This window comes from Silurus aristotelis, assembly GCF_946808225.1.
Source record: "Silurus aristotelis genome assembly, chromosome: 16".
Taxonomy (NCBI): Eukaryota; Metazoa; Chordata; class Actinopteri; order Siluriformes; family Siluridae; genus Silurus; species Silurus aristotelis.
Genome location: NC_139589.1, coordinates 11,576,621 through 11,601,153, shown reverse-complemented (window position 1 = coordinate 11,601,153; position 24,533 = coordinate 11,576,621). Strand labels below are relative to the sequence as shown.

General features: G+C 36.3%; 1 protein-coding gene across 1 annotated transcript; it reads right to left on the bottom strand.

The window, feature by feature from the left end:
• Positions 1–544: 544 nt before the first annotated feature.
• rpl17 (ribosomal protein L17) lies at positions 545–4,769 on the bottom strand. Its single transcript, XM_083563809.1, has 7 exons — positions 4,677–4,769; positions 3,782–3,831; positions 3,651–3,691; positions 2,766–2,900; positions 1,636–1,734; positions 862–1,053; positions 545–623 (listed from the first exon to the last, which is right to left on the bottom strand). Exons 2-7 carry the CDS (start codon positions 3,819–3,821, stop codon positions 576–578), a joined length of 555 nt encoding a protein of 184 aa, XP_083419935.1. The 5' UTR covers positions 3,822–3,831; positions 4,677–4,769; the 3' UTR covers positions 545–575.
• Positions 4,770–24,533: the final 19,764 nt, after the last annotated feature.

Sequence of the window (24,533 nt, the reverse complement as noted above, 5' to 3'; positions counted from 1 at the left end):
CCACTTTGTGTACAACATATCCCAGAAGGTTTTTGACCTTTACCCAATCAATTTTCAACAACCTTTTTCTTTTTAAATCAGCAGTCAATTTGTATCTTAAGAATCAATAGCTTTCTAGATCAGAGAAACCATTTCAAAAGTACATTCTTTAAATTAAATGCAGTAGAGATTAAGTATTTTAACATGCATCTCTGCCTTTAGTTTTGATTTTGCAAAACAACATCAGGATTTAAAGTAATTCAAGAAACTACAGCCATTTTAGTGACTGAATTTCCTTAATGAAATGGCAGCTATTAAAAATTGACTATTAATGCCATGTTACTGTAACAGATCTGCATATAAAGGGTGATTAAATACCAAATTATATTTAGCTAGATCACATGATTAAATGTTGATATTTAAGATTTCCATTATCCAATTTTTCATGATAAATATAAAAAAAAAGCTATGGTTAAGTACAAGTAAATTATATCTGCAAAATGCACTGTTGTGTAAAAGACCCTCCAAACACAAAACAGAAAATAATTCACACACATCAGACCACTTCTTGTTCAAATGTTGGAATTTATTTACATTTACTCCCGAGCCATGAGTTTCTGCTTCTTCAGCTTCTTTTGAGAAACCTACAAACAATTAGAAAACAGTCAATTCATTATCAAATCAAGTATCAGAAAATCAGCACCCTTATGCAGCTGTTACATGTTAACGTGGTAACAGGAGCCCATAACTGGAGTAGAAGGCTGCTCAGAAAAACATTTGATTCTTTTCATCATTAATCCAAAGGTGTCCTAAGAAGTCATCATTGCAGCCCAACAGGGGAAAAGAAAAATAAAAGCATATTAAAAATAAGTAAATAAGTACCTTTTTCTTCTGAGTGACCTCCTCCTCTGGTTTGGGGACAATCTGCTCCTTCTCAGTGAGGATCATCTCAATGTGGCAGGGAGAGCTCATGTAGGGGTTGATGCGTCCATGGGCACGATAGGTACGCCTGCGCATCTTGGGGGCTTTGTTCACCTGAATATGCTCAATTACCAGTGAGTCCACATCCAAACCCTAGGTGATTTAAAAAAATTATAAATTATTCATTTAAAGAGTCAGCTTTATTACATTGGTTGAGTTTTACTGAGCAGCTCAATATGACCAGTAGACCAAGTATTTAGGTAGCATTACTGTACTGGGGAAAAAAAGAGCTTCTCGCTTAGTTGTAGAGAAACCAGTGCAATTAATGAAACAACGTTTGTAAAGAAAAAAAAAAATTATTCTGTTCTGCAAAATGCCTTTGATTTTGAACTATTTAGATAGAAACTGAGTGGTTTAATAGTGATCCAAATAAGGGGGGGGGGGGGTTGTCTTACATGTAGTCTGACACCCCCCCAGAAAACATTTGACTTTGTTTCTGCCTAATTATTTGCAATATGAAAGGAAGCCATCATACAAAATATTTTATTACATAATACAATTTGTACTATGTCCTTAGGCAGTCCCAAATTCTGCAATCGTTAGGTACAATATGCCCATGTGTCTTTCTTTGACTTCAGTCAAAAAGAGTAACAATATAAATTAATTATCAGCTGTTAACATCAAAGTTGCATGTTTTGAAAAAATATTCCAAGTCATGTCTGTGTAATCAAATACCTTCAGTTCAGCGTTGCTCTCTGCGTTCTTCAGCATGTGGAGGAGGAACTCTGCGCTTTTCTTAGGCCAACGTCCCTGAGTCCAGTCATGCTGCTTGGCCTAAGAGGGTTAAAAACAAGCATTGAGAGCTCTGCAAATAGATTTTAGATATTTCTTTCCCAAAACATTGTAGGTTGCTCAGATTAATATAGCTGTTTTCATGGTGAATTCCAAAGGTGTCCTAAGATGGTCATCATTGCAACCCAACCACATTTAACATTTAAAAATAAACAAAACATGCACACTGAGGACAATTCAACCTGATTTAAATTAATCAATGTTTTGGGCGTGAACAAAATAGTGTATTTAATTGTTTTAACAGTTAATAAAATAACTAAAGAACCAATGACATTGATTCAAAGTAATTACCCCAAATAAACAAAGCATCCATACATTTTTGTGCACAAGCTTCTAAAACCTGATCATCTCATCTCACATTAATGCATACAGAAACTGTATATGCAGATTGCTTCTTGTTCATGCAACAAAAAACAATCTGCATATACAGTTTATTTGTTTAGTTTAATTTTTTTTCCCAAACTGAAATTAATCTGATAGTGACTACTGCATCTAACTTGTTTATAATATCCTTAAATCCTAAACTCATACTAGTCCAGAACCCTAAATAACATGTATTTAACTGAGTATATAAATGTCTACTGTTCAAATTAACACGTTACTTTAAATGACTTTCAAAGAAAATCAAGACAAGTAAATTAGTAGCCACTATTAATATCAGACAAATAAAGATTAGAGCAGGACTGCTTATTTCCCCAAACTCCTCACAAACCAAACAGGTGAATATAATGATATTGATGGGAAGGTGGGATCTGTTCTTAAGACACTGGATCGAAAGGTCAGAAGTTCAAATCCCAGCACCACCAAGCTGCCACTGCTGGGCCACTGAGTAAGACCCTTAATGCCTAACTGCTAAGTTCAAAGTCGCTCTGGAAAAGTCTGGTAAATGCCATAAATGTGCATGATACTGTACAGAAGAGAGTTAGGTACAATTATGGCTAATTTTATACATTTATCAATTTACACTGTACACAAAATAGGTGAGGGAAAAAACAAGAAACACCACAGCTTACCTGGGCACAGCGACCGACGCCACCATTGTAACGACGGAAGGGAACACACTGGTGTTTGACCACAACATCCTTCAGGTATTTGGTGGCTTTGCGAATGTGCATGCCTTTGATGGCTTGAGCCGTCTCACGTGTGTTCTAGGAAAAAACAAGACGTGTCAAACCAAAATGGAAAACTTAAACAAACCACATTCCACAGAGAAACACAGCTGCTCAGAATTTGTTCAGTTCTTTTCATCATTAATCCAAAGGTGTCCTAAGAAGTCATCACAGCAGCTGGTGGACAAATTTTCAATGACTGATGAGTAACAAAGTATATGCTAAGTTTTGAATAAAAAAAGTTAAATAACAGCTGGCTTATATATTTATGAACATTTAACCAGAGGTCCCAACTGGTTCTAGACAGTGTGACATCAAATTCAAAGGCTCCATCTCAAATTTTAACCCAGTGCATACTTGGTAATATACTGAATTTTGTGTACCATGCTCATAAGTGTAATGACAATTTTACACAAATATCATGGCCTACATGTCTGAAACAACTTGCATCTGTGCTTTCTTGCACTTGATTCATTTACTAAAATAAAAAAATATACACTGTCAGCAACTATTACAAATACACAAATAATCCAAACTGATTTACAAAAGAACAAACAAAACCACAAAAGTCAGTTTAAATTTAACCTTAAAAGCCAGAGGCCCTCTTCCATTTGACAAATGTACACATTCCTAAACACTGCAAAATAGATCAATTTATTTATTTATTTAGCAAAGGAAACCCCCAGAACATCACAAACAATACATATTATCTTAAGTGGCCCCATTTGCACACTACCAGGTCCTGATGCCACCTGATGCCATTAAAACACAATTGCAGTAAAGTTGTACCTTGAAGTGGACACGAAGGTTGGAGCCCCGTGCCTTGCATGCTGTCGGGTAAAAGAAATAAGTGGATTATAATACATTCATTTTTACCAAGCAAAAAAAAAATACAAAATAAAAAAAAACTTGACACTCACACTTAGTCGGGTTCTCAGGGTCGAGTGAGTAGCGGACCATTTCTGCAGGTCTGTAGACAAAATTAAATAAAATACTTTAGTCATTCATTTAGTGGATCGCAGATATTTTCTAACAGGGAAAACACAAGGTTGCTCAGATTGATAAGTTGGTTTCATATTTATTTCCAAAGGTGTCCTAAGATGGTCATCACCGCAACCTGTAATACTTCAATGGATGCAAAGGAACCAAACCTGTTTTAAAGGATAACTAACATTAAAAAAAAGAAACATTTACTACAACTATTAGATAATCATAATAAAAAAAAATTCCCTTTTTTCCACTATACTTAACTACTACAATGGGATAACATTCATAACAGCTGAATATCATCTCCCACAGTCATTCAAACGAATTAAAGACAACAGTTTGCACTACAGGTCCAGGGCTAAATTAAAGTACTTAAAGCAGTGACATGTTTATACTCAGACCACCGATTTCACCAACTACAGGCTGATCATTTCAATGCTAGTTTACATTAAGTCAGCATGTAAGTCAGCCTGGGGCTCTCGAAAGAACAAAATTCCATGTAATATCTTTATGGTTGAGAAGACTTCGTTTAAACTTAAGAGAATAGTAACATTAATATACAAACTATATATATAACTTTATCGCCTGCTCCCAAACCTTTGCTAATCGTGACTGTGGCCAATATGGCAGCACCGAAACACCGGAGAAACCTACGACCATTTCTTAAAATAAATCTCTCAATATACAAGTTCATAATTACAAATCTTATCAAAAATATACCAAATATACACACAGGTGTGCAAATTCAAACTTAAAACTTCAGGATGATAAAGATATTGAGTGGATAATCTTATACTTCGGGATGACAGCCATCTTTAAGGCACTTACGTTCTCGGGCCGCAGAAGGGAAGAGGAAGTGCAAGGCATGTTGGGAAATCAAATCAGTTCAGTCTTCTTCGGCGCATGTGACTGGGCGTTTGAACGTGCTTTAAACGCGACAGCGGCACTCAGCGGTCAGATTCTGTCATGACTCATACTACCCAAAACTTGTATTGCTTTTTAGATTTTTATATACAGTAAATACATATATTAGACCACATAGAAAATGTGCGATTTATGTTTTTGTTTTAAAATAATAATAATAAAAAAAGCTTTAGAACTTTCAATTATCTACAACAAAAATAGTAATTGTTCCATAGCTTAAATATTTTAGAGTTTCTATGTTTTAATCTTTTAGTGTTATTTCAAGTACTCTGTTTATGGATGGTTTGTTGAAAATAAAAATAGCCTTTGTTCTGAGAAGAAAATGAAATGTCTATTTTACCAGTACTGGGAAAGCAGTACCATTTACCTGAGGAAATGTTCACAAACAGATAATTTTACAGATATATTTTTTCTTAGGGCTGGACTAACACACACACACACACACACACACACACACACACACACACACACACATGAACAAACTTATTAACAATTCAATTCGATGTTTCTATGTACAGTATTTATTGATATATTGGACAATTCAGAATGCACTAAAGCACAAATATTCTGTACTGGTCAATGCTGCAGTGTGTCTGTGTTCACTGTGTCTCCCATTCCACTGACTTATAGTTTTTTCTTTTCATGATTACATGAAAACCATATTACGAAAAAGGATATTTTTGTTTTGTAAAAGAAAACAGAATGCAATGAGTTACAAATCACATAAATCAATATTCTATTCACAATAAAAAAATAATAAAAAAATAATAATATATCAAATGTTAAAACTGAGAACATTTATACCATTTTAAAGCAAAAAAATATTGTCATTTTGAACTTGATGGCTGCAACAGGTTTCAAAGAAGTTGTGACAGGGCTTTACCACTATGTAGCATCATGTCTTCTGTCTATATACATCTGGGAACCTCTTCTTCTTCTTCTTTCGGCTGCTCCCATTAGGGGTCGCCACAGCGGATCATCCGTCTCCATACCACCCTGTCCTCTACATCTGCCTCTTTCACACCAACTACCTGCATGTCTTTCCCCACCACATCCATGAACCTCCTCCTTGGCCTTCATGTTTTCCTTCTTCATGGTGACTCCATCCTCAGCATTCTCCTACCAATATAATTCATGTCCCTCCTTTGCACATGTCCAAACCATTTCAATCTCGCCTCCCTCACCTTGTCACCAAAACATTCTACATGTCCCTCTAATAAACTTATTTCTAATCTTGTTCATCCTCTTCACTCCCAACGAAAACCTTAACATCTTCAGCTTTGCTACCTCCAGCTCCATCTCCTGTCTTTTACTCAATGCCACTGTCTCTAATCCATACAACATCGCAGGTCTCACCACAGTCCTATAAACTTTCCCATTCATTCTTGCAGATACCCTACTATCACAAATCACTCCTGTCACTCTTCTCCACCCACTCCACCCTGCCTGCACTCTTTTCTTTACTTCTCTAACACACTCTCCATTACTCTGCACTGTTGACCCCAGGTACCTGAACTCCACCACCTTTTCCATCTCTTCTCCCTGCAACCGCATCACTCCACTGCCCTCCCTCTCATTCAAACACACGTACTCTGTCTTACTCCTACTGACTCTCATTCTCCTTCTCTCCAACGCATATCTCCACCTCTCCAGGCTCTTCTCAACCTGCTCGCTACTCTCACCACAAATCACAATATCATCCGCACACATCATAGTCCAGGGAGACTCCTGTCTGACCTCATCCGTCAACCTGTCCATTACCACTGCAAACAGGAAAGGGCTCAGGGCCGATCCTTGATGTAGTCCAACCTTCACCCTGAACCAGTCTGTCGTACCTACTGCACACTTCACTGCCGTCACACTGTCCTCATACATGTCCTGCACCACCCTCACATACTTCTCTGACACACCTGATTTCCTTATACAATACCACAACTCCTCTCTTGGCACTCTGTCGTACGCTTTCTCTAAATCCACAAATACACAATGCAATTCCTTTTGTCATTCTCTATACTTCTCCATCAACATTCTCAAAGCAAATAAGGCATCTGTGGCGCTCTTCCTCGGCATGAAACCATACTGTTGCTCACAGATGGTCACCTCTTCTCTAAGCCTGGCTTCCACTACTCTTTCCCATAACTTCATGGTGTGACTGATCAACTTAATTCCCCTGTAGTTACTGCAAGACTGCATAAATGCTTAAAGATCGGTACCAGCACACTTCTTCTCCATTCCTCAGGCATCTTCTCACCTTCCAAAATCCTGTTAAACAACCTGGTCAAAAACTCCACTGCCATCTCTCCTAAACATCTCCACGCTTCTACCGGTATGTCATCTGGTCCACTCTTCATCCTCTTAATCGCTGCTCTCACTTTCTCCTTACTAATCCTATCTACATCCTGCTTCACCAACTCCACATCGTCCAACCTCCTCTCTCTCTAATTTTCCTCATTCATCAGCTGCTCAAAATACTCCCTCCACCTTCTCAACACACTCTCCTCACTAGTCAACACATTTCCCTCTCCATCCTTTACTGCTCTAACTTGCAGTACATCCTTCCCAGCTCGGTCCCTCTGTCTGGCCAATCGGTATAAATCCTTTTCTCCTTCCTTAGTGTCCAACCTCTTATACAGCTCCTCATATGCCTTTTCTTTGGCTTTCGCCACATCCCTCTTTACCTGCTGCCGCATCTCCTTGTACTCCTGCCTACTTTTCTCATGTTTTGCCAACCTCTTTCTCCTTATGCTCTCCTGCACTTCCTCATTCCACCACCATGTCTCCTTGTCTTGCTTTCTATTTCCAGATATCACACCAAGTACTTTTCTAGCTGCCTCCCTCATCACTCCGGCAGTAGTTGCCCAATCATCCAACACCTCTTCAACACCACCGAGCCTCTGTCTGACCTCTTCCCTGAACCTCACACTACACTCATCCTCTTTAAGTTTCCACCATCTTATTCTTCTTTCAGTCCTCACTCTCCTCCTCTTCTTCTTCGCCTCCAAAACCATCCTACAGTCCACCATCCGATGCTGTCTAGCTACACTGTCCCCTGCCAACACCTTACAGTCTCCAATCTCCTTCAGGTTACATCTCCTGCATAGCACATAGTCCACCTGTGTGCACCTTCCTCCACTCTTATACGTCACCCTATGATCCTCCTTCTTCTTAAAATAAGTGTTCACCACTGGCATTTCCATCCTTTTAGCAAAATCTACCACCATCTGCCCTTCCACATTCCTCTCCTTAAAACCAAACCTACCCATCACCTCCTCATCACCTCTGTTCCCTTCACCTACATGCCCTTTAAAGTCTGCCCCAATCACCAATCGTTCTTTCCTAGGTACACCATCTACCACTTCATCTAATTCACTCCAGAATTTTTCCTTCTCCTCCATCTCACAGCCAACTTGTGGAGCATAGGCACTGATGACATTTATCATCATCCCTTCAACTTCCACCTTCACGATCATCACCCTATCAGAAACGCTCTTCACCTCCACTACACTCTTACTGTACTCTTCCTTCAGAATCACCCCTACACCATTTCTCTTTCCATCCACACCATGATAAAACAGTTTAAACCCACCTCCAATGCTCCTGGCCTTACTCCCTTTCCACTTGGTCTCCTGAACACACAGCATATCTACATTTCTCCTCTCCATCATATCAGCTACCTCTCTCCCTTTACCCGTCATAGTACCAACATTTAAAGTACCAACCCGAACTTCTACTCTCCTACACTGCTCCTTTTCCTGCCGTCTCTGTAGACGTCTTCCTCCTCTCCTTCTCCTCCTTCGGCCAACAGTAGCCCAATTTCCACCGGTACCCTGTCGGCTAACGATACCTGTGGCGGTCGTTGTTAACCCGGGCCTAGACCGATCCGGTATGAAATTCTCATTTGTGATCCGCATATTTGATTTGGCACATGTTTTTACGCTGGATGCCCTTCCTAACGCAACCCTCCCCATTTACCCGGGCTTGGGACTGGCACTAAGAGTGCACTGGCTTGTGCATCCATAATGGCTGGGTTATATACATCTGGGAACTGTGGAGACCAATTGCTAATGTTTGAAATGTTGTTCCATTTGTGTCTAATACAGGATTCTAGCTGCACAACAGTTCTGTGTGTCCTTTGTTGTATTTTTCTTTGCATGATGCACCAAATGATTTCAACTGGTGAAAAGTCTAAACTGCAGGCAAGCCAGTTCAGCACCCGGACTCTTCTACTACGAGTAAAGCTATTGTAATACATGCATTAATTAAGGTGTCTTTTCATGGTGTTCAAAATTTTGATTTGATTGACCCCAGAAAACTTTTCCACTTTGCCTCAGTACAGTATATTTTAAATTAGCTTTAGCCCAAAGAAGATGGTGGCATTTCTGGATTCTGTTCACACATGCAGTGCTGCCTGAGAGCCTAAAGATCACGGGAATCCAAATTAGATTTTTTACACCCTTTTCCCTTGTGCACAGAGATCTCTGGAGATTCTTTGAGACTTTTGATGAGATTATGTACTGTCATTGATGATATATTCATCTGTTTTGTAATTTTATGTTGAGAAACATTATTCTGGAATTGTTCCACAACATGTAGACACATTCTTTTACAGATTAATTATTTTGTTTCACTTTGTACTGTAACATATAATGTTGGAATGACAAAAAAGTCGACTTGGCTGATTTCACTTCCACTGAGAGCTCGCTTCTTGAAGTCAAGCAGCACAAGAATTGACAAGCGCAGCTGACCAGTCAGCTTTTCCGCAATGCACACACATCACTGCATCCTGTACATTGAATTGGGTTTTAAGCTGAACCACACAATCATTAATGATTATATTGACACTATTAACATTTAATATAATCATTAATGATTATATTAAATGTTAATAGTGTCAATAGTGGATCTGTAAAGCAGAGATAGAGCTGGTTAAAAGATAACAGTCTCTGATCAGCATTACTCTATTTGGTTGTGTTTAGGTCTTGGGAGATTCTTAGACATTTGAATGACTCCTCACTGACTCTATGATTGTTGATTTCCACAGGCAATTATAAGGATGTGGGTTCTTGTGAAAATTTGGGGGGGTATTGAACCACACAATAGAAAAGTGTATGGTCACCTTTCTATTACAGCAAGTCTCATTATTATTATTCACTGTTATACAAAGAGTACAGGAGAGCTGAGAGAACACATATTGTGGAGTATATTGTGGAGTGTGTGGCTCTGACTAGCTAAGTCCCAGGTTCACAATCTGTCCCAAACAGAGATGTTCTGGCACAATCTAATAATGTCCACACATATGACTCTGGCAAAGGAGTCTAGAGGGTCCAGATAAATGAGGACACAGTATAGCTTCAGGTTGACTAGGGTGTAATGTGGTCTATAAGCAAAAACTGCACTGGGTAAAGAAGGGAGTCAGTGGCGGACAAGTAGATTTAGTAGTTCTTAGGTTGTCAAAAATAAGATACATGTAATGCCTAGGGTATTAATATGACTTCGACACCCAGATTTTTGTTTTGCTTTTCCTAACACACTAATCAGTATTTTGTCCACTCAAATCCACACATCCCTACTTGACTTGAAGGTACTTGAAAGTACATCTTGAGTTTGAAATTTGTGCATTGCTATATTTTTTTTTATTTTATACAAAAATCTTTATTTTAATTTTATTTTTCTATATTTTTTTTTTAATCTTTATGACAACTCTAGGAATTGGCCCACTGGTTTCTGACAGTGTCACATTTTAGTTTTGTATGATTTATTTCAGGGGTTTTCAACCGGTGGTCCGTGGCGGCATTGCATGTGGTCCGTGACAGCCTACATAATTTCACTATTAAAATCACTTTTTTTCCATAATTTATTTTTCCAAACATTTCCAGAATATTTGCACATTAGTGGGAAAATTAAATTTAATGAAAATATCTAAAATATTCAAACTGACACAGGATAGGCTAGCTTTGCACCTATCGGGCCTATGCTTTGCTAACGTTGTGTTTTGCGTCATATACGTACACATTCATCTCAGAGTTAAGAAAACACATTATTCAGGTTTTTTTGAATAGACGCTTAATAGTTTTGGTGAATTGAAATTTCATTGAGATGCCAACAGACTCTGTCAGGAGGCATATGTATGATACACAACCCCTTATGAAGTTCTGGATAAGTTGCCAGACAGAATTTCCAGAGCTTACAGTGAAAGCATTGAGGTGTCTTTCACCCTTTCCAACTACATACCTTTGTGGGAGCGGTTTTTCCACACTGGCATATCTAAAGAACAAGTACAGGGCAAGGCTAAAAACCAGAGAATGATATGAGGCTGTCACTATGTACCACTATATCACCACGAATAAACAGACTGTGTGGAAGTCACCACGCCCAGAAATCCCACTAACAGGTAAGGAGTCCCCCCCCCCAAAACACAATATTGGGCCGGGGATTACTTGTTAGTCAGAATGGTGGTCCCTGGCACAGAACCAGTTGAAAACCCCTGATTTATTTGATCAATTTTGTAGTTTCCTTAATTTGCAGCTAGATGGCAGCAAATGACACAAAACTAAAACATTAAAAAATGTATTTTAGGTGCATTATATTTAAATTTGGTAGAGCATAATTAGTCTTTAGGATGATTTCTATTATATAGAAAATATCTAACTACTACACATGAGCCTCATTATATTTAAATGTTTAAACCATTTGTGTACTACATTTAAACCTTTGTGGTTTTAGTTTTTGCTTCCTAGCTAAAAATATCAGAAACCATAAGAAATTTCTAGTGGATCCTATAAAGTTTTAAATAGTTTCTGCTTGTCTGTAATGGTGGTTTAATAGGATGTCAATTCAAGTAGGCTTTATTGTCATTCCAACCATATACAGTGCAGTACACAGTGAAATGAAACAAAATTCCCTCAGGACCAATGTGGTACACCAGACAACATAAATTTACAAAAAAGGAACACAGGACTACACAACATTTAAAACTAACAGCATAAAGTGCACATGTCCAAAATTTAGTGCACACGACAAAGGACAACATATGGAGACAGTAAACACAGTGACTGTCAATACAGTAGACATGGCCACATTGTAGCACCAACCAGTAGGGTACAGAAGGTTGGTGGTACAGGATGTGTTACCTCTAATTGTTTCTTTTGGCTTATTGCATCGTTAAGCTAATCAGTTGAATCATATGTTTATAATTAGAATAGTGAGAGGTGTATGAGTCAGCCTGACAATCAGGTCCTGTCTGCATGTTATATAAATTGCAATGCAAAGTAATGTTCTTTCATTTAGATGTAGAATATAATTTGTAGACATTTCCAACTGCAAAAAGAAAAGCAAATGCTCATGATATCACAGATTCCTTTAGAAAAAAAATAGCAAAATGAGCTGTTCAGAAGATGTAAGCAGTTCTGCAAGTCATCCTGGATAAAGGCATCTCACAAATGCCATAAATGTAAATGTAAAAGTAATTACTCTTGTTTCAAAGCTGAGACAATGATCTGATTTACAAAATAGAGAAGTTTATGAAAATAATACTTCAGTTATGATTTGTTAGATATTTTGTGATTACACAATCTAACCACTAGATGGCAACAAAGTACACACTCAATACGACCCGTTTAAGTAAGATATTTGTCATATAGGCCTATATGTCAAGGGAATCATTAGACTTTGGGGTGGGCTTAAATTGTAGGTTTTCACGTGACTACCGCATTAATAATGAATTACATTAGATACTTTATTCATATTACTATAAAAAATTTATATATTAGATATTTGTTTATGCATCTTAAAGTGATTAAATTTCACTTTGCTTATTGCCATGATCTCCCACCGAAAAAAAAATTATAATATGACTAATATTATGGATCATGTGCCTAAGTCAGCCATATAGCTCATTTAATGCCCTCAACCAATTCAAACAAACTTTATATATCACTAGGCCTAGTCAAAATAATTGAATTCCTTGAATTGTGGACACACATGGTGTGTTTGTGTGTGTGTGTGTGTGTGTGTGTGTGTGTGTGTGTGTGTGTGTGTGTGTGTGTGTGTGTGTGTGTCAACATCTCTATTTAACTGAAATGCTTCAAATACAGATAATTAAGTGGTCTTAAGGGGCCTGGGAATTTTTTGACTGATGCTGCATGTTGCAGGGTTGCCATTAGACTTTGATGACAGCAGCAGAAACATCCGGGTAACAGAGCACTCTTGAGGGAGGAAAGCTATCTGGCGAGAGTTTAGAAATTCTCTCAGAGTGCTCCCAGAGGGGGTACAATCTGCGTAACACAGCTTTTCTCCTGTCAAGAGAAAGAACGAATGATGCGAACTGTCTGCTTTTCTCTGCATCAAGTGCTGATGGCATAACCCTGGCTCGCTGAATCAGTCGCACACAGCAAAGTCTCCTGTTTCTCACCACTTCCTGCATCCTAAGAACCACCGTACACCCTTCCAAATCTCCATCACACTGGTCTATTTCTTTTTACAAATCAGTTGTCAAGTGTGCACATCTCCGACCAGTTAAACACGGATACACAACTTGTCCTACTCATCCTTACCTTAACGAAAGGTATGTGTTCATGTTGCAGTATTGAACGGCTCTCTGGAAAATCTGCTGACAGATGACTTACAGGCCCCGGCAAGAACAAGCCCTGGGACAGCTTGAGCACCGATCGCTGATCAATGTGCATTTTTTTTTTTCAAGAACAAGCATTACATTACTTGAGGATATGTTCTGTGTAGCAAAAGCACATTGATCTTTTAAAACAGCACACACTTGCATGAGGTATGTGCATTATACTGCTGAGCTTTTTGGAGCTCCATTACATTTGCCTTTTGAATGATATCTAGGTAAATGTATAAGCCAGGATTTTTGCAGCTTTGCAGAATTTCCTGCTTGGACTTGGCACATCTTGGTTTTCAGCTAATGGATTAGTCTTTGGACTTCCATTTAATCCATTTAACTATCGATGGTTAAAAAGGTTTATCATACATTTCCACTCTTGAAGGCTTTATCCTTAATGCCATTTAGCATTCTGGCCAACTCCTTAACATTGACACACAGATGAAGCATGCAGTTGAGGAATGTTTTATATGAGAGTGCTATTAAAGTGAGTGATGCAGATGCTGAGTCAGCACCATGGTCGTTTCTCATGTATGTTACCAGGTGATGGAGTTACGACTGACTGCAATAAGTGAGGAATGATTTACTGATTTACTTTTACAGAAGCAAGCTGTGTGACCTGGCAGAGTGAAAGTCATGCTGAGTAACAGCATCTCTCTCCATGCATTTGTCTGCCTTTCTGTCTGCATGTCAGCCTGTCAGTCTGTTGGTGGCTGCAGTGCTGCATTGAGTCCTGCCTGTAAAGTGCTTTTGCTCTGTTCCTATAGCCCCTCCCCCTCATCTTCCTCCTCCTCTTCTTCACTGCAGAAAAGCAAAGACAGGGGCATGAGGAGGAGTAGGAGTGCTTTGGAAAGACAGAGAGACTGCAGCACTGCAGAAGCTGGGCGTTGGCTTGAAATTAATGAGAGAAAAAGAGAAGGGACACGAGTAGAAATGTTAGACTAGGTGAGCAGGGTGTGGATGATTGGGTGTGTTGGAGGCAATAAGACATTATTGGAGCAGAAAGCCAACACAATAAACTCAAGCTCATATGCAGAGCAAGAAAAGTCAGAGTTAAATGTTTACCTTACAAAACCAAAGTATCAGTCATACCAGCCAGCATGATAAGTAAGAGATAGTGCTTGCTTTATATTCAGACTGGTATGGACTGTTGTAAAAATAAAGATTCACATCTTGAATAAAATCACTTTTGTGTCTAATAATTTAATATGATTGACAATTAGATAAGCAATAGCTAACTATATTAACTATTAGTATTAATATATTAGTGATGGCAGCAATGAATTTTTTATATCTATGCATATTTATAGATTCATAGACAAATGTTTGAAAGCTAGATCAACTTAGTAACTAAGCTAACCAAAAACCAATGTTGAAAATATATGAAGTAATTCATAAATCTATTCAGTCATATATTAACGACAACTTTGTAATAAATAAGTGCAATGTAGTTGATTCCTGTGATGAACTAGCAAGGTATACAAATACGATTTCCTATACACAATATACACAAGTCCTTTGTGCTATGGCAGGTCTGAGCTGAGTTTCTGTTCCCTCAGTTCTTGGCCTAATTTCTTGTTTGCAGCTCTGTGTAAGTTTGTTAACATGTTTAAACCTGGTTTACTCTGGCTTTCATACTGTGACCTTGTTTTTTTCTGTATCAATATGTCCATATGAACTGATTGTTTCAAGCTTGACTCTTGCAAAGGACTTGTGAATATGATGTTTTAAAACAAAATAAAAATGTTTTTTACATCTGTGTTCCATCATAATTTCGATCTAAACAGTGGCAATAATAATGGTTTTTGACAAGACAGCACAATATTAATGACAGTGCTAATTATTCAAATAAAAAAAAAATCTTCTTGTTCTTCTTGTTTATTCACAGGTGTGTGAATACAGATGTGTGAGTGTGTACACAGATGTGTGTGTATAGAGATGTATATGACTGTATGCAGATGTGTGTGTGTGTATGACTGTTTACAGATGTGTTTGTATACATATGTGTGCTTATAGATGTGTGCAAATGTGTGTGTGTGTGTGCTACTCCATTATTGCTCAATATTTAGCACATAATACAATGGAACATCCCCTCAAAAATTGTTTGTGTTTAAACATGTTCGTAACTCAAAACAGGTAGTACTGTATTTCTAGTAGGTTTCAAATTTCCAAACTAAGTGTAGACTTTATAAAAGATCACCTATTGTTAGACCTTTAAGTAAATGATTGGGATCTGTTTCACTTTCCCGCAATGATCCAGGATTTGTTTCAATATTTAAATGTCAGGCAAGCTTTTTGGAGAAATCAATGTAATATGGGCCTTTGTAGTACAGGGTTCCTATGTCCCAAATATATTATGAAAATGTAAAGCAATTTTTCTTTTGCATTATTTCCCTTTACAATGTTGTTTTAAGCAATTAAATGACACTTAAGCATTTAAGCATTTTAGCAATTAAAACATTAAACCCATGACTCCTCAAGTGTTGCACACATTGAAAAAGATATGTACTGGTGTAAAATTTGCATATTGCTACAAAAGATTTGGAAATATTGGGAATAAGTTATATCATCAAAAGACCTGAATTTCATGATTATATTACACATTTACAGTTATTAGTTGTATTACTCAGGTACGGCTTAGTTGTTATTCTTACTTAGTTCTATCATAATAATTGTCTTAAAATTAATTGGTTTGCTTTTATTTTACTTACCTTGAACTTTCAGAGAAAAAATATTCGTACAATTAGTTTCTTTCTGTGCCCTAATTTTGAGACTATATTTAAAAGCGAATACCCTACTCTAACTCCATTAAGATATATTAGCTTGTGTGCATGAAAGCGTGACCTTAAATAATTAATTGGCGAAGCAGCAGTTAAATATTAAAGATGATTTATTATTTAAGATTATGATATATTTAAGGTTATTGCATCATGTATATATATTATATATAAAATTAATTTTGGCATACTAGCAAACTATATATTTTAAACTATATTAGAATTGGAATAGTTCAATTTGCCTCTTTTTGTTGTTTTTTATTTGCAGTTATGGAGCTACTGTAGTTGTCTGATGATGTTTATATATATTCATATTATATATGTATTCATATTAGATATAATAATTAATATATATTTAATAGCATATAGTTACATATATAGTTTTAACAATATATAGTTACATAATAATATATAGTTACAGTTACTGTAGAATATTAAAAAGTGGCTGCATCTTGCATTTGCTGGAGAGAAGTGAGAAAGGGATGAAAAGTGATTGTTTGTTATGCAGCTTTATACACTGTCACATTGTCAATACATTTTGATATTTATAATCATATAAATATATATTAATACAATTGATGTAACAAAACAGTGGTGAATAAAAATCTCTTAGGGAGGACTGATGTCCCTGTCTCTCCTCTGTATTGGCCTCTGTGTGGTGTTTAAGCACTGTGCCGTTTTCGACATGTGATTGCTGAGCTTTAGGAGATTGCTTTAAAACCTTGATGAATAGGCGTCCCTGAAAAACCTAGTGTCCCTCTGCAGCATGGTGAAGGAGAGTGTATGGTCACCCACTGAACATGGCTATTATTTAATAATTCATATTTAACACTGCACAGCAATTAATAATGTCAGAAAGCCCTATGAAAAAAAAATGATGAAAATAAAATATCACTAAATAATAAGTGAAATTCTAGAAAATAAAGTATCCTAGTTTTTTCATTTTTTATTTTTAACAATGTTAATGTTTTGTGAAAGGTGACAAAAAAGTTTTGAAAAAAGAAATATAGTAAACATGCTTTGCATTAAAATTATATTGACACCCTTGGAAACATTTAACAAGAACTCTAGATATTTTTTTTAGAAAATGTTCAGATAATTCACAGAATTATCAAAACTTACAGAATATTACATAGAACGTACACAGTACAACGTACAGAATAACGCACAGAATATCACAGATTTGTAAACAACACAGTTTTAAATAAAAATATCTTCGTTAGAATATATGTGTGCCACAATTATTGCGTTTCTATGTATTCATATGAGTAAAATATATTAATACACTCCCATTGATATTTATGCATGTTTTGAATACCCAGCTGTCTAGGAACAGGCAATTATTCAACCATGACTTCCTGTTTAACAGGGATATAAATATGAGGTAGCACATTGGCCAGATTCCCTTAGTCATTCATCACAATGACCAAAAAATATAGATTGTTGAGCTTTACAATATAGCAAGTGGCAATAAGAGACGAGCAAAAACATTTCAAATGGCCATTTTAAATGAGAGCAAAGGTTATGAATCAACATGGAATGACATGTGTGTCTATAATGTTTTATCAAACTGTGAAGAGGATGGTGAAAGAGGCCAAAAAAAAATATTTAAATAGCACTGGAGAATTGCAGAATTTTGTTACGTCTTAAGGTCCAAAAATCTCCAAAACTACAGTCTGACATCACCTACATCACCACAATGGGTTTGGAAGGGTTTCAAGAAAAAGCCTCTATTCTCATCCAAACACTCCTGGTATTTTAAATTGGATTAGGTTTAATATGATGGTGGTTCTTTGGGGCTGGTTTTCTGCAGACTGACCTTGACATTTTGTTAGGATACAAGGCATTATGGACTATTTTAAATATCAACAGATATTATATAAACACATGACTGAGAGAAAACTTAAAATTTTAGGACAGGTTCTTTAGGCAGGACAATGATCCAAAACATACATCAAAATCAACACTGTGGCTACTCACTCCGTTCTGAAAATAATATTTGTTTTGCACATGCATAAAAATGCTAACTAATCCATAGTCCTAGCATTAGGACTAACCAGGAAGTGGCTATCGGCTAATGTTAGCACCAAAGATTCTTTAGCATTTTTTGTCCAGCTTCAAGAATTTCTCTTGAAAATAAAAAATGTAAACTGTTGATGTTCACAAATGTTAATAATAATAAACTGCGTTAATAAAAAAAATTACAAGCTATTTTATGTTTTGCACTTCTTCCCCTAACCGTAAAGAAATTTAATATATACAACTATTTGATTTACTTTAGAGTACTTTTGGTAATTCTCAACAATCTTAAATAGTTAAACAATTAAGACAATTTTTCGCAGCCTTTTTCATCATAGTTTCTATTCTTGCCAATATAAGTATAGATCACTGTAGTTCTATAGTATACAATTTTAACATTATATTATATATTATAATGAAAGCTGTTATCACATTTAAAATTGAACTGTATGTTATTAATGATTCTTATGCTTATATATTTGATATACTGTAGGTGTTGTTTTATTTTATTTAGGTGTGAGTTTACAAATTATACATGGATTTTGTAAATATAATGCCAAACTGATAGCTATTAGCTTCTGTTAGCAATGTTTAGACTTGTAGCTTCAAAACAAAAACTAAAGAAAAAGAAGACAGAGAGTCATTACTTATCATAACAATACATTAAACCTGTAATGTAATGTAATAATTAATGCAGATCACGTATATGAATTCTAAGTGCAACCAGTCCTGACTCCCTCCCCCTCCCCCTCACACACACACACACACACACACACACACACACACACACACACACACACACACACACACACACACACACACACACACAAAAAACACAAACACTTTCCAAGGTCACTATAGTTTCTAAAGCTGGCCACTATGACAGCTGAACAATAATGCTTCTAAATGAGGAAAACGCAAACACAATATGATAAACTAAGTGCATTTATAGTGATAAAGCCAAATCAAAACTCTCGCTGGATCAGCACTAATTGAGTCAGCACTTTAGCAAGGGGATGGGGGGGCAGCCCTTGTGGTTTTACTGCCCAACAGAGGGCAGCGTTATCTCTGCTTCAGTGTAACAGTGCACCATCAAAATAAAAGACACACACACACACACACACACACACACACACACACACACACACACACACACACACACACACACACACACAGAAAGAGATTGGAGCTCCGCAGTGCAGAAACTCGCCTGCACTGTTATCAATTACACCTCCATCGTAGATCAGCAGGCCGGCGTGCAGACACAGCACATTTGACCAGGCCTAGAAACACAGGGTGTGGAGCAGTGAGCTGCAGCTACTTGAGTCCTGGGGGTAATAAAATTAGCAAACCCTGCAGCTCAATAACACATACACACACACACGCACGCACACACGCACGCACGCACGCACGCACGCACGCACACACACACACACACACACAAACACACACACACAATTTCATTCTCTATCTCACTTTCTCTCACTCAATTGTTCTCTTACACACACACACACACACACACACACACACACACACACACACACACACACACACACACACACACACACACACACACACACTTAACAATCACTCATAAACACAAACATGTAAACATGGACAGTGCGCTCAGATGGTGACCTTAGTCTTCCCAAAAATGTTGTGACATTTCATCACATAAATTGAGTTACACTTACCAAGCTAGTCAACTAACCAACCATAGACAGTAAAAAAATGAAAATTAAAAAAATGAAAGATAGCAAAAGCCATGATATCAAATCCAGTCCCCTGTCTGACTGCAAACCACCCATTTTTAAGACGTAATGAATAGCCTATGTGGGAATTATTCCATTATAGCTCGCATAGCTAAAATTAGAAACACTGCCATTTTGGATCATCTGCACTGCAGTATGGGGGACTGCCCATTTAGAGGTCAAGGCAGCTGTGCTACACATCAACAATATATATTCATATAAATGTTGAACTTAAAGCCTTCATTTCTTTTGCCATTTTATTTCAGGTTCCTATATTTTTTAAGGACCCTGTGGTCCTAGTGCCCTAGATTCTCAATATCCCATATACCCAGTGTCTTATGTTTCCTATTTCACAAAGTGTTGTGTTCCCTTTGTCCTATATTCATAATGTTTCATGATCCTAGTGCCTTATTTCCCTAGTTCCCTATGTTCCAAGATTCCAAATCAATATGTATCCTGGGTCCTATGCTTTCATTGGTCCATGATTGCAGTAACATATGTGCCAAGAGGCTTTAGGCTGTTACTTCTTCTAAATTAATAAAAAATAAATAATACACTTCTGGCCCTGAAGAAACAGATGTATGACAGCTGCTGCCAAAAGATATTGCAAAGATGTTACAGTCATCCAAAGCGAGAACTCACAGCTCACAGCATGGTGATAAACTCGAGAGGAAAACTAAGATAAGAAAGGTAAAGCAGAAGACACATGGCAAATACTGCTAGCAACTGTGCAAATGTTTCTCTTCTAATGGTTCTGCATCTAATCACATTAAATCATCTGAGTTTAAGGATACATACACACACATAATATTACTGCAGGTGAAAGCCTACACATTATGTAACCAAGCACAGACCAACGCACACACACACATGTGTGTGCATGCACATGCGCGCATGCACACACACACACACACACACACACACACACACACACACACACACACACACATGAATGTATGACGCACCTCTGGGGACTTGTGGGATGGTTATTAGCGATTTCTTTTTTTTTTTTTTTTTTTTACCAATATCAGGCATTATCATTAGATTACAATTTTGTTTTTTATCAAGGTGTTTTAGTGTGCTTCACCAATTTTTGACAACAGCTCTCAAGTCTTTTTAACTGTTTAAAGTGACCCTTCAGGAATCAGAGAGATATAAAAAAAAACTAATGAGTGCAAAAGAGAGTGTAGTGTATGAGCTTGAGAGGTTCTGCAAAGAAGAATGGGAGAAACTGGCATCATACTCAAAATAGACTTAAGGCTATTGAGCAAAGGCTGTAAATACTTATGTACATGTGATTTTTTTTTTTCTTTTTTTTATATTTAATACATTTGCAAAGATTTAAAGCAAACTTCATTTATGTTGTCGTTATGGGGTATTTTTTGTAAAATTTTAAGCAAAATAAAGAATTTAATCCATTTAGGAATAAGGCTGTAACATAAAATGTGGAAAAAGTGAAGCGCTTTGAATTATTTCCGGATGCACTGTATTTATATAGGCCACCAACAGATTTGTTGTTTTAGCAACGTTTGACAACAGAATTTGAAGCACATCTTTAAATCTTTCAAGGAGACTGGAAATCTTCTGGTATATTATACAAGGCTTCTTTCACCACTTCCCAGAGTTCTTCTTTAGATTAAGGTAGACTTTTATTTATTTCTCTGTCCATGTGATTTCATACTTTCTCTATAATATTCAGGCTTGGACTCTTTTGAGGACAGTTAATGACTGTTTTACCATCTTTTCTTTTAAAGTTTTTATCAGTTTTTCTCTCCAAATATGATTTAACTGCAGTAGCAGTTTGCGATCATTATCCTGCTGAGAAAGACATTCCTATTTAGGCATTTTCCAGAATGAATGGAATGATTAATGTAAACCTGTCTGTATATTACAGCATACATGATATCATCAAATTGGACAATAATACTGACACCACTGGCAGAAATGCAGCCCCAAATCAGGACAGACCCTCCAAGATGTTACCTTGAAGGCCGAAGCACTGATCTTCATTTAAATTTTTGTGAGTTTTAGCATATCTTCAACTTACAAAACCCTGCTATATAATATATAAAAATATTATAATTGATAGTAAGCCTTATTAGCAAGCATACAATTAATTAAACTCATACATGTGTTTGTAATGCTCAAGTATGTCTTGAACAAACCTGATGTAATAGACCTTATTTACAGTAGTCAATATGACTTGAAATTGCACACACATATGCACACACACACACACAGTGGGGGCACATTACAGAGTCTGCGGCAACACAGTGTAATTACAGCACTTACAGTGTTGTACATATCCTTGCTTTTCTGCATTACACTTAATGCAGGTTTATCAGGCAGTCTCAGATTACAATGTTTGTCAGGTATCACCACACACACTCAGTGTAAATGTGATTCATTCACTCAGATTACAGGAAAACAGCAAGCATCATTACATTATAGCAAGCTCCCTAATTATTTGTGTGTTTGTGTGTGTGTGTGTGTGTGTGTGTGTGTGTGTGTGTGTGTGTGTGTGTGTGTGTGTGTGTGTGTGTGTATATATATATATATATATATATATATATATGCATGCTAGGGGTGCACCGTTTTCGTTATAGGGCTTTCGATTCGGTCCACACATACATGGAATCCTTTTTACAGTACATGCGGAATAGATGGTTAAAATCTAAGTTCCCCCAGGAACATATTAAATGTTGGACCACATGTTTGTTTAGTCTCTGCCTCGCACTTTGAGAGCATTTTTTTATTACTGTTATTATTATTATTATCATTAAACTTAAAAACATACACAACAATGCCAGGGGTATTAAAAGAAAGTATACTCAGCGCAGTGTCCCTGTGGCTACTCACCCCGTATTGGAGAAAAGATTTGTTTTGTGCAGGTATGAAAACGCTAAAGAATCCATAGCACTAACATTAAAGCTATGTATTCTTTAGTGTTTTATCAAATTAGATTACATTCAACTTTATTGTTATTGTGCAAGATACATGTACATCTTCAAGTACATGTCCAGCTTTAAGAATTTTTTTTTAAAGTAGAAAATCCTGACAATTCCTCATATCAAGGGAGTGAATTAATGAAGGATGGAATAAATCAAGATATTGTTTAAAGTATGCTGACATAAGTAATCAATTAAATACTAAACATAAAACACACACACTTAGCGTACATGTCTTTATTACCCAAATGGGGTCTAACAATGTAAACTAATTAAATTTTTCCTTTAATTTAATTTAATTTAGTTACATTTGTGGCAATTTAATTGATAACTCAATTTAATAGAATAAAGTGTATTGCATAAATTTGATTTATACTACTTTAGCTTTATTAAATATTCAAAAATATTATTTTATATAATTTAATCAAGCAGGCATTTTATTTTTGATTATAAAATTGTTTTAAAAATGTAAAGTGTTCAAATGTTGCTCACAAATGTTAGCAATAAAAAACTGCAGAAAAAAACAACAAGCAATTTTATTTTTTGCATTTCTTCCCCTAACCATACTGAAATTGAAAAATGTCATCCCATCTAGTTTACACATAGTTGGACCATCATTTACTTTCCCAAACACACTTCTGGGTAGTTCTGCATTAGAATACTTGTCCTCCACAATCACCCGATTTAAATAAAGATGAGATTGTTTGAGATTTGTTGGACCAGAGATTAAAGGAAAAGCAGCCAACAAGTACTCAACACCTCTAGGAACTCATAAAGATTGTTGGAAAATCATTCCAGATTACTTATAAGGCTGGCTGAGAGAAAGACAAGACTGTGCAAAGCTGTCTTTAAAACCAATGATGGCTATTTTTGCGAGAAAAAAAAAATCAACCTTTAAAAATATAATTAAATATATGAATACATGCATATATATATATATATATATATATATATATATATATATATATATATATATATATATATATATATATATATATATATATATATATATAGATATATTCTTTTATCTTTTAACCTCTATAGGCAATTTGCAATGGTGAGGTCTTTAGAGCAACAGATAAACATACTGTACTTACTTAAGTTTTTTGACAGAAGTGCAATGCTAGTTGTGCTTTTTATTAAGTAATACAGTGATTGACAAATCCCGACACAGATCATGCAGCATGTTAGAATTTATCTCCATTTTTCAAAGACTCTTGGATTTTGAAAAAGAATAATCTTAACAAGAAACCTTGTACTAGACCTAAAAGTTTTTAAAGTTTCAAAATCCATGTTACTAATTATGAATTACAGCTGTTTATCTTTAAATGATTTAATTTATTGAAATCTTAGAATTAGTCACTCCTTAGAATTGATTGGAATTCATATTGTTTACAAATCTCAACATGGTTTTAATAATTATTTAAGTTATGAATTGTTCAGATTCACTTCTGAATTTCTGAACCTCAATAATTATCTTCTGGGGAGACTAACCTCAAGTTTAGGAAGATTGTTCAAACAACCTAGGAAAAACAAAAGTTTACTAATCAAATCTTTGTGGATAGAGTTAAAGGGGCTCTTTTTTTATCCTTTGGGCTTTTTTTTTTTAACTAAGGAATCAGTGTTAAAACGAATTTGGTCTGTAGGCC

Bases quoted from the DNA above. Each gene is read 5' to 3' on its own strand.
- rpl17 (XM_083563809.1), bottom strand. From the start codon at position 3,821: ATGGTCCGCTACTCACTCGACCCTGAGAACCCGACTAAGT. The intron at 3,692-3,781 runs GTGAGTGTCAAG...TTTACCCGACAG, and splicing joins CCCTGAGAACCCGACTAAGT to CATGCAAGGCACGGGGCTCC. The intron at 2,901-3,650 runs GTACAACTTTAC...GTTTTTTCCTAG, and splicing joins ACCTTCGTGTCCACTTCAAG to AACACACGTGAGACGGCTCA.